Below are 15,266 nucleotides of genomic sequence, written 5' to 3' on the forward strand. Positions count from 1 at the left end.
TTTATTTATGGAAAGTTGTTCTCTTATAAATTTTTCTGCACTTCCAGATTAATACGGAATATTGGCCAATAAATTTACTGAATAAAGAAATTATGTGACTAAATGTGCAGAAATAAATGGTTTGATGTCCGTATGATTAGCGATATAGAACGAACGGTGTTCGTTTGTTTATTTTTTTTTATTATTTCCAGCGTGGAGGTGGTTTGACAGATCTCTGCTGGAAATCTCCCCAGACTTGGAAAGCGGCGTGGCGGCGGTGGCATGCAGTTAGTTTATACCACGTGGGGAGTTGTGGCAGTGTCTAGTTGGTTTACTGCAGTTGATCCCGCGCAGTCATGCAGTTCTGTTGTCGTGTCGCCTTACTGTTTACGGTGCTCAGTGCCGTCGTAAATAACCATTCTCCCATTGTACTAGGATATCCAACAAATTCAGGTCAGATTGATATTCTGAATAAATTACAATTAAATTTAAATATATAAATTTATTTTGATTGTTGAAAATAATAATTATTATAATTTTTTTGTAAGAACCTTCCCTATAAATAAAATTTTGTAGATGTTCTCAATTTAAATGAAAAAAAAAAATAATAATAATAATTAAACAATTAAAATAAGTTTAATGAATTCTTTACTAAATTTTATTATTTATTTTCAACGGGAAAAATGTGTATTTTTTCAAGAAATATAAATTAAAACAAAGTTTTTACTAGTAAATACTACAGTTCTTTTTGAGATGCCATCTGAAAGTACTGATGAATTTCAGAAACGTCAAAAAATACCACGCGGTCCTGAACAACTTAGGTTCACTTCGGTTCATTATCAGATGTATTATAATGAAGAATACTTTTTCTGACTTAACTCATGTTACCTTGTACGAGATCACTAAGTATTTCGACTATCTGCTAGAATGTATGACTTCAGTTGACTAAAGTATTTTTGATGATAAAGGACAGCAGTGTAGAAATACTATATCATAAGTACGCTTTTTTTTCCTAATTATCAAAGAAATAAATCCCACGAAAATAAAATGTTATATACAATTATTTAAAAAATTAAATCATGTTTAAATTTCTAAACCATTTTAAACTGTACACGATTAGGCTAATTTTAAATACACACACACACACACACACATATATATATATATATATAAAATTCTACAACTGGTAAACGAGAAAACTAATTTTAAAACTTAATGATTTTTATTTTTTAATTATTTATTACTTAACTTAAAAGTGGAACAAATTTTATAATATCGACAATGTGATATCACCTGGTAACAATGGGCGTAATTAAAATCTATACGTATAACTAAGTACAATCAGACAAAAAAATATCGGAAATACTTGTACGTAATACTTTAAATATTTTAAACTGATTGATTTAGTGAAAAAGTCTTAAAATGTCTAAGCTTTAAAATGTTTAACTTTTAATATATTTAAATGTTTAACTTTTTTATATTTTTTGAAATATAATAAAAACATAATTTTTTCCAAAACTATCACGTTATGATTGTAAGTAGGCTACAATTTTATTTCATGCAACAATCATTTCATGATTGAATAATACTTTTTAATTGCAATTTTTAATATTTAAAATTTATTTTTACGATTTATATATTTAATTTTTAAAAAATTAAATGTGAGAAAATATTTATTTTGAATACAATCCTCTACATGGCTCAAGGAAAATACTGTGTTATTAGGCAAGATCTTTCGGAATATTTTGAAATATCAGTTATCTTATGGACGGTCTATGTAAAGAAAATAAAAGTCCGAAATAATAGATTAAAACACTAATATAATGCTTGTTCTAGATTAGAGTAAGATGAAAAGTTTGGCCCAATCTCGTCTACGACCAAAATATAATTCGGTCCAAAAAAAAAAAATTATTAAGAGTATGTTTAATGCATATTTTATATTTCTATCTATGAAAGGATCAAGAATTGTTTTGCTGTAAAATATCAATGAATAATACCAGTTTAATTAGTATTAAAAAATTATTAATTTGCTTATTTAATTCAAGAAAAATTAATTTTTTTTTTTAATTTGTGCAATTTTTTTTAGGTTATTTTATATTTCAATAAGCTGTTAACAATTCTAAGTGATTACAAAAAAGTTATGAGAATACAAATTTAACTCGTAAATGTTTAGATGCAAATAAGCAAATATATCTTAATAAAAATATTAACCTAATTTTGTAAAAAAGTAATTTAAAAAAATATAATTTTTATTTTTATATAGATTTAAAATTTAAAACCGAGTAATACAAAGATTTTACGAAAATATGCTGGGATATCCTAGAGTAAAAATTTTTTCAAAACAAGGTGAAATATTAAGAGTTTGGAAATTATAATAAAAAGGTAATTTTTATGAAAGCGATGTTTTTTTGTTTTCAAAAAGTTTACAATGGTGTTATTTCCAAAATAATATTCCCATTAAAGTTATATATTGATAAGTTAAAAAAATATATAAATGTATTTCGAATAAATTCCCTTGAAGTCCATTTACTTTTGAAGTATTAAATTCACTCAGTATTTTCCTACCACATAAAACAGTTTTTTAAACAAATTTGATAGAAATAATTCCTTTAATTCACTGAAATTATCACGTTATATTTTTAGTTGAAGCTACAATTTCATTTCATGTAATCATAATTTCACGATTGAAGGCTAAGTAGCTGTTTATAAATAAAACCAACAAACGTAATCAAACATCAGCACAGATAAAATTTCGTATGTTTTTGGATATAATGGAACTAAAAACGTCGAGAAATATAAAAATGCGCGAGGGATCATATTTTGAACGATAGTTGTATCTTATCTCTGTTAAAAATTCTGATATCCGGGAAAATAGAAATCTATGAGAATCCAGTTACGTTGTATATCTATGAGCTAGTTACGAGTTTTATCAGAAGAGATATATAACCTGTACTGTTTAAGTTGATTTAATCACAATTATTAAAGATATTATTAATAAGGAAAATATAAGATTATCATTATTAGGATGTTTAAATAACGAGTAACTTACTTTCTTATTATGACTTTTAATAGTTAGCCTGATTATTTATCATAACCATCTCTAGTTATATATGGCTACCCACAGTTTCGCACACATACTTGTAACAATGTAAAAACAATATAAAAAAAATACTTACTTGTAACAAAATAAAAAAAAGATTTTTTCTATAAAAAAAAGAAAGAAAATAAAAAAGATTCGTCGAAATCGATGCAATTGAACTCGCGGAATGAAAAAATTAACACGTTTCCAAGTAATTTTTTTAAAAATTGCATAATCTTTTTCATTTTTCAAAAAATTATTGTATGATATAGAATTTTTTCAGCCTACATATTTCTCTATAAAAAAAAATTTAAAAAGTATTCACTGAAATCGGAGCAGTAGTACTCATTGTTTGAAGAAATTCGCTCGTTTCATGAACTGATAATTTTTTTAAAAATTGCGTTGTCTTCATTTTTCGAAAAAAATTAACATACGTTATCGGGGGTTTTTATAGCCTCTTTGTTTTTATAAAGAAAGAACATCTTTTTATATTCTTTGAAAGAAAGAAAATTTAAAAAACCTCAAAATCGGTATGGTAATTTTTGCGTGATTGTGTGACAAACAAATAAACTTTTAGATTTATATATTACTATGTACATTGAGATGGATTAATCATTTGGTTTATAAAATAATTTTTTTTTTTTTCTTTTTTTATCGTGAAATTTTGATGATCATTGGCTTGATACTCTTATTATTTTAATTTATTTTTTTTAAACTGAACTATTAAAAATAATTAAAACAGTGTTATTGTAAAGTAATAATACTGTGTTTTTAACTACAAATTATGTATTTAAGATACAATTATGTACTAACACTTTAACTCTATTAAGGTAATTAAAATTAAATTAATTATAACGAAGATCTATAGATTTATTTTGTTATTATATGACTTAAAAATATTTTTAATATTAATTGTGCTTATTCAATATCTAGATGTAAATTTGTTACAATTTTATACTCTCTAAATGTTAAACGATTTTCTACTTTTAGACTGTGATAACTTAAGTCAAATAGGAGTAATATTCTTGAAAAACTTATTCGTGTTACGTACAAACGGAGCTTCGCAACTATAGTTTATTTAAAAACTTTAAAATCCTACAAATTAATACCTTCTTGGATATACATGCCCTATAATCTTTTCCCTAAGTGTAGGTTACGTTTCATGTGATGTACTGGGAACAGTAAGACAAACTAATTTTAGCTTTACGTTAAAATAATAGCAAAATGTATACAGTTTTTCATTTCAGTTTAAGCTAATACATAAATTATGGAGATAAAAAAATACATATATATGTATGTATATATAGCTGGCAACAAATTCGTTGAACTTTCCTCTAATTTGCATTTATTATATCATAAATCTAACCTCTCCCACAATGATAAATTTATTATAAGTTTATTTCCATAATTTCACAACTGTATATTTATATATTTTTTTAAATTTGTAATCTTTTCGTTTATAAATGACAATTCTGGTGTAATATTTACATGTATCAAGAACATTAAACAACGGTAAAAAAATTTAAGTACAAAATAAATCTTAACCGTACATTATTATTTTCTTTAAAGATTGTTGTTTTTTTTTTTTTTTTTTAAATTAAACAGTAGAAACTTTTACAAATTTTGTTCTTTGTTGAAACAAACCCAGTTTATGACGTCATTCTTGATTTAAAAAATATTTTTTTAAACTTAAAAATTAACCTCTGATCTCTGTCATAGTAATAAGTTAATATTTATTATTTATATTATACCCTGATTGCTCCTTATTTATGATAAAATAACTAAAAAAAAAAAAAATTCAATTCGATACACAGAACTGTCTAAAACTAAATATTTTGAATTTGAGTAATATTTTTTTCTTTTTTTTAAATAAAAGATTAAAATGATTAAACTATCATTAAGCCCAATCGATTACAAGTATAGCACTCTTTACCCTTCTTCATTTTACCAAATATTTTCATTTAAAAAGTTTGTAAGAAATAATAAACTACCCGCCTTCCAAACCAGATTTTATAAAATTAGGTCAATAACTTTTAAGACTAAAAGTGTTCATCTACGTATTTCTTAATAAGATACATAAACACATATTTATAAATCCATACATAATTTACAGGTAATTTATTTTTATTTAATTGGAAATTTCTATTTAAGCTTAGACACCTAAAATCACAGAGGATTATAAAAAGAAATCGGATGAATCATCCGACGCCAAATCTTTCCTTATATTACGTACAACAAAAAACGGGAGAGTAAAAGAAGAAAAAAGTAAAATATTTTTTTTTTATCGCCAGATAGTATTGAAGTCTATTGACTTCTACAGAGAGTGAATGGGTTGGCTTATACATAGTCGAATCTTAAATTCATTGATACAGTTTCTCTAGAATTAGGGCAAATTATATTTGCATAAACTGGAAATGAATAGTTGCATTTATCAAATAATCTTAACGAGTAAAGATGAAGACATTATTTCATAACATCTATTCTTTTTAATTAGACATAAAAACCATTTATTTTTAATTAGATTCTTGTATAAGTAGATTTTGACTTCCACTTCTAATATATCGTTACAGCGTAAATAATAATTTCGGAAACCGGTATAGTTAATTGGTGTGTTTACCAATCTTTTCATTATAGACTTTATTCATAACATTTATTTTACTGTGTTTTATATCAGTCAACATATAAATTCTTAAATATTTAGAAATAACTCATCCAGACACTCTAATTAATTTTCCGTACATAAATATACTCTATTAAAACTTAATTAATGAGAAACATAGAGACCTAAGATAAAACAGGATACAGTATGAATACTGCATCGTGTTTTAAAAAAGATAAATCATACATCAAGTAATAACAATATGTTAATATCAAGTTAAACAATAATGAAAGTATTTAATATTATAAATACATATAATTATAACTTTATATCAAGAAACGATAATAATTTAATAAAATAATTTTACAGCACAGAATAATCTAAGTAATAAATAAGATACTACTGTATTTTTTATGCTTATTCATGATTTAATTGCATACAATAATTTGTATCTGTATAAAATAAAACAACAAGTTAACAAATAGATGTTTTATGTAAACGTGCCAATTATTATTTGATAAGTAAGATATAATTTATAATTGACATAAATCATCTTACTTCATGAAATAAAAGTTAATTTTATTTAAAAAAGGGAAGATTTAAGAACTGATGGTATTATGCTTTGTAGAATGGATATAATCTATAAAATAGATCAACCATCGATAAATATATCGATACGATATTATATTATATTGTGTAATATTACCATTTTTTACAACCAAAAAAAGTTTTCAGAAAATTAATTGCCTTGGTCAGAGATATACAACGTATATTAATTTTAAAAAAAGAAAGAAAAAAAAAGAATTATATTATTGAAAAGCCAATAAAACATCGAGTTATGATGATTTATTGGAAACTCCCATGCATTAAATATTTATACATCTAATATTATATCTATTGCACATAAATTTTGTTGATAATTTTATTTCGGATGAAGAACATAACTATCAATATTTAGTATTTCACGATGAAATAAATGAAATTACGCAGTGTTCAATAAACCTTAATTCTTTGTAAATTTTTTATACCAAATAAATACTTAATTTCTTATAAATTTTTTTCTTAAATTTAATATTAAAATATATTTTCTTTTTATAAAAAAATAAAATTATTATAACTGTGATTTGATAAAATAATTAAACATGACAAGTAGACCCTACACACAAGTATCAAGCTGTTTAAACTCGCTCACCTCTGTAACTCACTGCATAACCGTCTATAAAGAATACGCATTAAGTCAGTTACCCAACCTCAAATTGAGGTTACATTATCAATTGTCGACCTTAATTTGAGCGTACTGAAGACGGCGCAACCAATCTTTATAAAATGTTCACATGCGCGATTTGAGATATATTACTACACCATACCTAATTTCAATGAAATTGATTTACTTGTTTTGGAGATTTCGGAGTAACAAACTTTTCAATTTTTTTGGAAAAATTACGCGTAACTCAAGAATGACTCAACTAAATTTGGTCGAATTCTCACAAGCACAACTTCAAACACAATATACTACAGCATATCTAAATTTCAGTGAAATTAATCTAGTAGTTTTGGAGATTTTAGAGCCACAAAAGTTTATAGATGAATGGTATTTTCATAAGTCTCATACCTTAAACCGTAAAGAAAATTAATCTTCATTTTCCAATTTCATCATGTGACCGAAAAAATTCCTCAAACTGAGATTATGTTGTTTGTTGTAGACTTTAAATTGAGCGTAACTCAAGATCGATTCAACAAATTTTCACATGCACAATTTCAGGTACACTACTACAGCATATCTAAATTTCAATGAAATTTATCAAGTAGTTTTGAACATGTTCGAGCCACAAATGTTTTACATACACTGTATATATAATTCTATACAAATAAGTTTTATAATTTTATACATAGGTCCTTTATACATATACGGAAATTACATATTAGGTGAATGGTATTTTCATACTTCTCATATTTCAAAACGTAAAAAAAATTCAATTTCACCCTACAACGGTGAGAAGCAAACCAGCGTGCGACCGAAAGTAATACTACAGTACTTTTCTTAGAAAAAACCTAATTTCAAATAAAAGTATAATTTTTCTTTAACAATGTTTAACTTAGCAATAGTCGTGATTTCAAATTTACTTCTGTTGGAAATTTCGGTAAGAGTACATCTTTCAAATTTTACTTCAGACCAAAACCTTGCAGAAGTTTAATTTAATAAAGAAAAACTTTATTTAGAGATAAAGTAAAACCAGTAGTAGATACTAGTAAAGCATTCTAGACACCGTAAAAGAAAAAGCAAAAGTTTTTAAGTGTTGAAAAAGTAGAACCCACGAAAGAAAATCAGTTTTTGAATAAAATCAAGAGTAGCTAGAAAAAAGTAAACTATGAAAAGTTCAAGAAGGAATTACGAGAAAATCAAGAACTTTGCAGAAGACATAAAACACCTGGCAGGAATACAATAGAAGACGATAAAGAGATATTTGTAATTAAACAAAAGTAAAAATAAAATAAAAACAGGAATGGTAAAACCATAATGTTATGGGCGGGGATCGTTAAGCGGATTGGGGTGGAGGATCCCCATTCCAAATATATATTTTTTACTTTGGATAATTATTAATTAAGAACCTAAAAATTTATGTAAAAAGTAAAATGAAATTAAATACATTATTTATTCAATTGTTATAAAAAGATTTGTACTAAAAAAATTAGGTTTATAATTTAAAAAAAAGAAAGAAGAAAAAGGTTTCTTTTTTTATATTATAAACATATTTATACTTCATAGCTGCAAAAAATAAAATGTGTCAGTTAATAGAACGATTTAATGGCGTAATGACAGCATTACCATTAAATGAAGGTAGTATATGCATTGTTTCCCACAGAGTTGCTTTATACTCGTACTACATCAGATTTTTTCCTACGAGTATAACCCGTGATAAGCACGTAAAGTCGAGGCAGAATTAAGTAGAGTTGTTTTTTCTTGAAGATAATGATTCTCATTATACAGCCAGACGATTGAGGTGATAGAACTATGGTGCCACTTGTTAGGGCTGAACATATCTGTATTTCAATGGGTTTGACATGCTGATATACAACAATGTGTTCGACTCTATGAAAAAGCCAACACTCTTTATTCTTTGATGAAAGTCTGACATGGGATATTCGTTTTAACCCCCAATTCAGTAGAGTAGAATTTTTTTTTTAATAATGTTACCCCTGAAATAGATGTGGACGTAAAAAATATTAAAAAAATGATTCGTATACTTACCATGAATAAGAACTTCATTCAAGTAAAGCAGAAAAAACTGAATTTTTTTAGAATTATCTTTCTTCTTGATAAAATGATTAATTGAAATTCTTTAATTTTTTTAAAAAAGAAACATTAACATTTTTCATTATATGCCTCCTATTTTTTTCTTCAAGTAATGGAAAATATATAATTGAACCGTTAAAAAGAGAGGTTTTCAGAGTATAAAATCAGAAAAAAAGAAATTTTTTGAAATTTTATTTTTAATAATGGGTATTTCCCCCCCCCCCCCTTAATTCAGTATAAAAAAATATTTTAATTAACATTACCTTCTCGCGAAACAGTTTATCATGTATTTATATTCCCTGAACTTTAAAAAGTTTGTAACCATTAGTATAACATACATAAATTTGTTTTATAAGAAAAGTAGTGCGAAGCATATAATGTTTAATGTACTTATATAAAACAGAAAAAATTTAATTTAAATATTTTTAATAATAATAAAAAACTGAAATATAATACGGACGGCCTGTGTCTGAACAAAACTAAACTTCATTTACACATCAACATATCATTCTCAACTCATTGGGCCATGAGTTTGCTTGTTGTTCACTAGTAGAATAGATTGAAACGTTCACATTAAGAAAAAAAATTGTTTGTAAATAACGGCTTAAAATATTTTAATAAAAATGCCGATCACCGTGGCGGAATGGTAACGTCTCGGCCTATCATCGGGAGGTCCCGGGATCGAATCTCGGTCAGGAATGGCTTTTTTACACGTTATAAACATCTATTTTCATAGGGTAAAATGGCCAAAGCAGCGATGCCCGGGTTATCTAAAAAAAAACCGAGTTACTTTTACGTAATTTTTAATTCAACTATAATTTGTTGAAAATACAAAAAAAGTAAAATATAAAATACCTTAAAATAAATTATTATTTCTTTTAAATCTGATAAACAATTCTAAATTCTACAAAAAGGAAAAACAAACGAATAAATCTAATCAAACATATTTTTAATGTGTAGTATTATTATTACTACGTTAAATACAAATTTAATTTAACTAATTATACACTATAAAATTGCGTGCATAGCCGTTCTAAAGCAAAAAATAAATAAAACAACGAAGTAATAAAAATAATCTGTACTATTATTTTTATGTAAGCTAGAAAACGAACCTTTACAATTTCATAAATTTCATTTCCTCTAATAACAAGTTTTTAACATTTATAAAACATTAAAATAAATTTATTATTTTTGTATTATTTTGATTACTAGAAAAACGTGTGATTATGCAAAGAGATATTATTTAATAAAGGAAAATATCAGCATTTAAAATTATTTAATGTATACTTAATAACATATAGACAAAATAAATTTTAATATGTAAAATACTTTAATAATTAAAAATTTTTGTCCAACAAGGCAAGAAGAAGAAGGTTTGTTACCGCTTAAGTGGTAAATCTTTATTTTTTTGTGCCCTTGTAATTCTAAAGCGGCTCGATCGTCCCTCATGAAATAGGTATCAAAGAATTTCTCTCATTCGCGCCAGAAATACTAGGTGAAAAAACTACACAGTTTAACTGTCACATTGAAAATACTACGCTAATATAATATGCAGTAGAAGGTCTATTAAATGAATGGTTTCAGAGAGAATATGGGCACAAAAGATTCCAATCGATCTCCTCTTACGTTAATTTTGGAAGGCAGGTTTATAAAAAATAAACCTACCTATATGATATTTGTAGTAGTTTGAAGAAAGCAACACTAGAATGGAATGAAATATTAGCAGTCATCAGACTGTTGATTAGCGAGATGTTATTTTTCATTTGTTTGTCTCTAATCTTTTAACATATTTCAAACATCGTATAACCTCATTTATTTGTTATGTATGTTCAATTTTTTTTCTTCCTTTGCAGGTTTTACATTCTGCACTTCCCTCTAGCCCAGATTAACTAAATCTAGACGCTTTAATTCATGATCCAACAACCGAGTTCTCTTAATAAAAAAATTCTTTCAGAAATTTCTCTCCTATTTAACTTATGTTTTCTTAATTTAGAAATTTTTCGGCCAATCTACTTTACAAAATTCTACTGTAACACTACATTTCGAAGGATTTCTATTCTTTTTCTTTCTGTTTTTCCTGTTTTCCACATTTAACTACCATAAAGACCTACACTTTAACAAGAACTGTATATTAGAAGACTTCTGTTTTTCACGAAAGCTTTACAACATTTTCTCACTTCTAGTATCTATTATTTTATGTTTTCCTACCTTAATAACTAATTCCTCATTACCTTTCTTTCTTTTCCATTACATTATCTTTGTTTTACTTTTATCTATATTCAGAATGAAATGTTCTAACAATATATTTATGCTGTTTAGTATTTATTATCATTTCTGTATTTTTCCAGAAATGCATTATTATCCTTAATTTTTCTCTTTGAATGATTACTCCACTTCAAAATTTTTCCTTCAATTCCTCTAATGCTTCTTCTAAAGTATTTTTTAAAAAGCAAGGAAGACACGCTACTTTTTTATCTCACTCCTTTCTGAACCATAGCTCACTTTTCTTCCTTTTCAACTTTTATAACTACTACCTGATTTTTTACAGATTATTAATCGAAATATCTTCTTTCTTTATACTTATGTCCGAATTTTCCGAAAACTAAAAATGTTATTCCTTTCTACATTATCAAATGTTTTCTTTAATCTATAAATTCTGTTTAGGTGGTTTTATCGTTTGTTAAACTGCCTTCTAAATTAATCTGAGGTGCAGAATAACCTCTTATGTATTCATGCTCTTTTTGAAACCGAACATTTCTTCATCTAACACACATTCTAACCCACGACCCTATTTGCCTATAAGCTATCCTAATAAATATTTTTCATGCATGAGACGTTAATACCGATGGTGGTTAAATTATTATTCTGTTAATAATAATTCTGTTTTAATAATTATTATTCTGTTGCAAACAGGCTGTATTGTGTTTAACTGAGAATCCTATTATTCATAATTAGTGTTAAGGTGCAGACGTGAAATGGTATTTTAATACTTATTTTGTTTTTGACAAAATAAGCATACAGGATGCGTTCGAAAGAAATAAATAATTCATGGTTTTATTACATTTTTTTTAAAAGTAAACACATTAAACAAAAAAGCTCACTATTTTAATTTTTCTTATTATTTTCTTTAATAATCTTCACGATCACATAAATCTATCTTAAAACAAATTTTAACAGAAATATTACTGGTATAGAGCCCTGGAGAACTTACTTAAGTATCTATCTCTTTCCACATGCATTCAACCAAGTTATATGCAGATCAACAGGCATAAATCTCAGACAAGACTTATTAATAAATCCATTGTTTTTTAAAGATATTAAGTTAATATATGAGTGTAAGTAGAAAATAAAAAAGAACAAAATTATATAGTGAATAAAAAAAGAAAATCCACAAAAAAATTGGAAAATTCACGTGGTCAACGCTATTAAAAAAATTAATAAAGAAAAAAATTACAGTAGAGAACTTTAACAACACATAATTAAAGCGAAATATAATAAAATAAAAACAAAACTAACAGCGTGCTTGATTAAAATAGAAATATAGATAAGTAATGGAATATTTTTTACCTTTTTCAAAGTAACTAAAATGTGGGAATTAAAAAGAAAAGAAAAACAGATTTCACTGATTAGAAAACATGAACAAGTTGCAAGAATTTCACAATTTATTACGGTTGATAAAAATGAATAAATTACGTTAATCTATTACTACCTCACAAAATTAAGTTTTTTTTTAATGTTAATGCAGATATTATGAAATAAACATGCTTTAATTAACTTTTACCTCTTATTAAAACCACAAAAAAATTTCAAAATTGTTACTAAATGTTAATTCGAAACATGGATACAAAATTAAAAAAAAAAAAACAGTTTCATAATATATTGGTATACCATAAATAAAAAAAAAAAAAAATTAAAGTAAAATTTATTATCCTGTTAATGATTTTTACATTAAATGATTTTACTGCTTTTGATGATTTTTACATTAAAGATATTTCCTATTGGGTAAACAATTGAAGTGACTTAATATTTAACAATATAAAAAGTTACTAGAAATTTTATCAAATATAATCCAAAATCGTATACAAAGAAAGAAAACCACTAGACGAATCATCTGTGTTGAATCTAATCTAATCTAATTAACAAAAATTGTTATGTAAAAATCAGAATTTTTTTTACAACTATATATTTTTTTCATAATGTGTACGTTGCAATCTTTCAACTAATGGGCAATAAGCAACCTCCTCCACGGCCCAATGAGATGACGATGAAATATATAACATGTAAATGAAGTGTAATCTTGTACGAACTCAGGCTGACCATTCCTAAGACGTATGGTTAATTGAACCCCAATCACCAAAGTACACCGGTATTCAATGTCTAGTAATCAAATCCGTATAAAAGCAAGTAAAATTTTGCTAGGATTAAAACCTCAGAACCTTCGACTTCAAAAATCAATTGTTAAGCAAACCGATTTGCGACGACGAGTTAACCACTAGACCAGCCGGTGGGATTTACAACTATATGAATGTCATTGATCAATAATAATCATGTAAAGGAGGAGGGAAAATCTGGCACAAAATTATTTTGTAATTTAAACAGCGATTCGCAATAATATTTTCCATTATTACTCCGCCTTTTGAAAAAAACCAAGATGTGATTTTGATCACGATTAAACTCGTTAAATTTTAGCTTATAAACAAGTACTTCCTAACTAATTTTACTGTAAACAACTAATATAGTATTAATGTAACAGCTAACGTAATTTCTGAACTGTCGTAGAATAAAAAATTAAGATATTTGTATTTTTGAAATTTACGATCATACAAAACTTCCATTTGTATTAATTTCGTAAAAAATATTAGTTTAAAAAGATACCGAAAGTTTCATTAAAATAGCTCAATCCATTCATAATTCGTAGTTAAAAAGCTATTATCCCATCACTGTGGTAGCAACTCAGTCCTCTATCCAGGAGGTCCCGGGTTGAATCTCGTTCAGACCTAACATTTTTCATAGCTGCAAAATTTCTATTTCATATTTCCACACTGAAAACAAGTTACTTGGTGGTTTAAATGTAATAAAAATGGTGGACAGACAGACGGATAAAAAACTTTTCTGATTTGTGTTTATAGAAACCTTTTTCTTGTACTGATATTAGGGATACATTACCGAAATACTGGACAACCTTTTATCCAAAATATTTATGAATAATTTTGTTAAAATGGTTTGTGTATCAGGATGCATTATTATGTTGAAAGACTTGAGTGCTCCCCCATAATTTTATTTCAGATAGCAATACTTGTTTATGTTACATAGTGCATTATCAGCCAGAATGGAAAAAATAGGTTAAAATTTCCGATTGTTTTCGATTAATGTACTGTAAAAAATCTGATGTGGACACCATATGACTTCCTTGTACGCCTATTAAATTACATATATACATTTTTTTTTAAAATGAAAAGTACATAAAATTTTACTTCATTAATAATTTCCGATTTTTTAATATTTTATTTTATTGTTATTACGAAATTATTATTTATCGGGAAAATGTTTTTAAACTCAGAGGATTTATTATTAATAAATATTAATAAATCAATATATTTAAATTAAAAAAAGTAAAAATAAAGGAGATGAAGTCGGATTCGAACCGATGTGCCTTCCGCTTATAAGATCAAAATATTTCATTAATTAAAATTTTATTTGGCTATAACTCTGGAACCACTTATGATATATCGTTGAAAAGTTCTCAATGAGGGATTATTACTGCAGTAAAGAAAAATTCTAAATTCCAGTTGATTTGGATTTTGGGCTTTTTTGGACACTTTTGGTCCAGTCGATTGCAATCAAAAGGGGAGGTACACAACTAGATGTAGCTCTAAATCCAAAATTTCAACATCCTACGGCTAATCGTTTTTGAGTTATGCGAGATACATTACGTACATACGTACTGATATCACGCCGAAACTAGTCAAAATGGATTCAGGAATGGTCAAAACGAATATTTACGTTGAGATCAGAAAACCGAAATTTTTCGCGATCACAATACTTCCTTTACTTCGTACAAGGAAGTAAAAATACTTACGCTATCTTCATAAATATTGTTTATTAAACCAGTTTCTGTAACAATAATTCAAAATTAGCAGCTTAAGAAGCGAATATACTATATCAGTTAAGTTTCAAACGGCTAATTAAGTAGTGAATACAAAGAATACAAGAAAAAAATAATAAACTATTTAAAAATAGTTGTATCTTGAATAGGGTTGAAAAATTGTGCAGTATGATTCATTATAGACTACAAAATCTCGTTAAATATTAGG

General features: G+C 26.1%; 1 protein-coding gene across 4 annotated transcripts in view; it reads left to right on the forward strand.

The window, feature by feature from the left end:
• Window positions 1-294: 294 nt before the first annotated feature.
• Window positions 295-15,266, forward strand: part of LOC142324514 (uncharacterized) — a 249,134-nt gene continuing 234,162 nt past the window's right edge. For 2 of the 4 annotated variants that reach the window (XM_075365342.1, XM_075365339.1), the window contains exon 1: window positions 295-432. Coding sequence is in view for 2 of the 4 variants with exons in the window: in XM_075365339.1 (XP_075221454.1) it covers window positions 336-432 (97 nt within the window). In the remaining 2 variants the exon portion in view is untranslated. The remainder of the gene's footprint in view (window positions 433-15,266) is intronic. The other 2 variants (XM_075365341.1, XM_075365343.1) reach the window with 2 other exon arrangements.

The sequence above is a fragment of the Lycorma delicatula genome, chromosome 5 (genome assembly GCF_047948215.1).
Source record: "Lycorma delicatula isolate Av1 chromosome 5, ASM4794821v1, whole genome shotgun sequence".
NCBI lineage: Eukaryota > Metazoa > Arthropoda > Insecta > Hemiptera > Fulgoridae > Lycorma > Lycorma delicatula.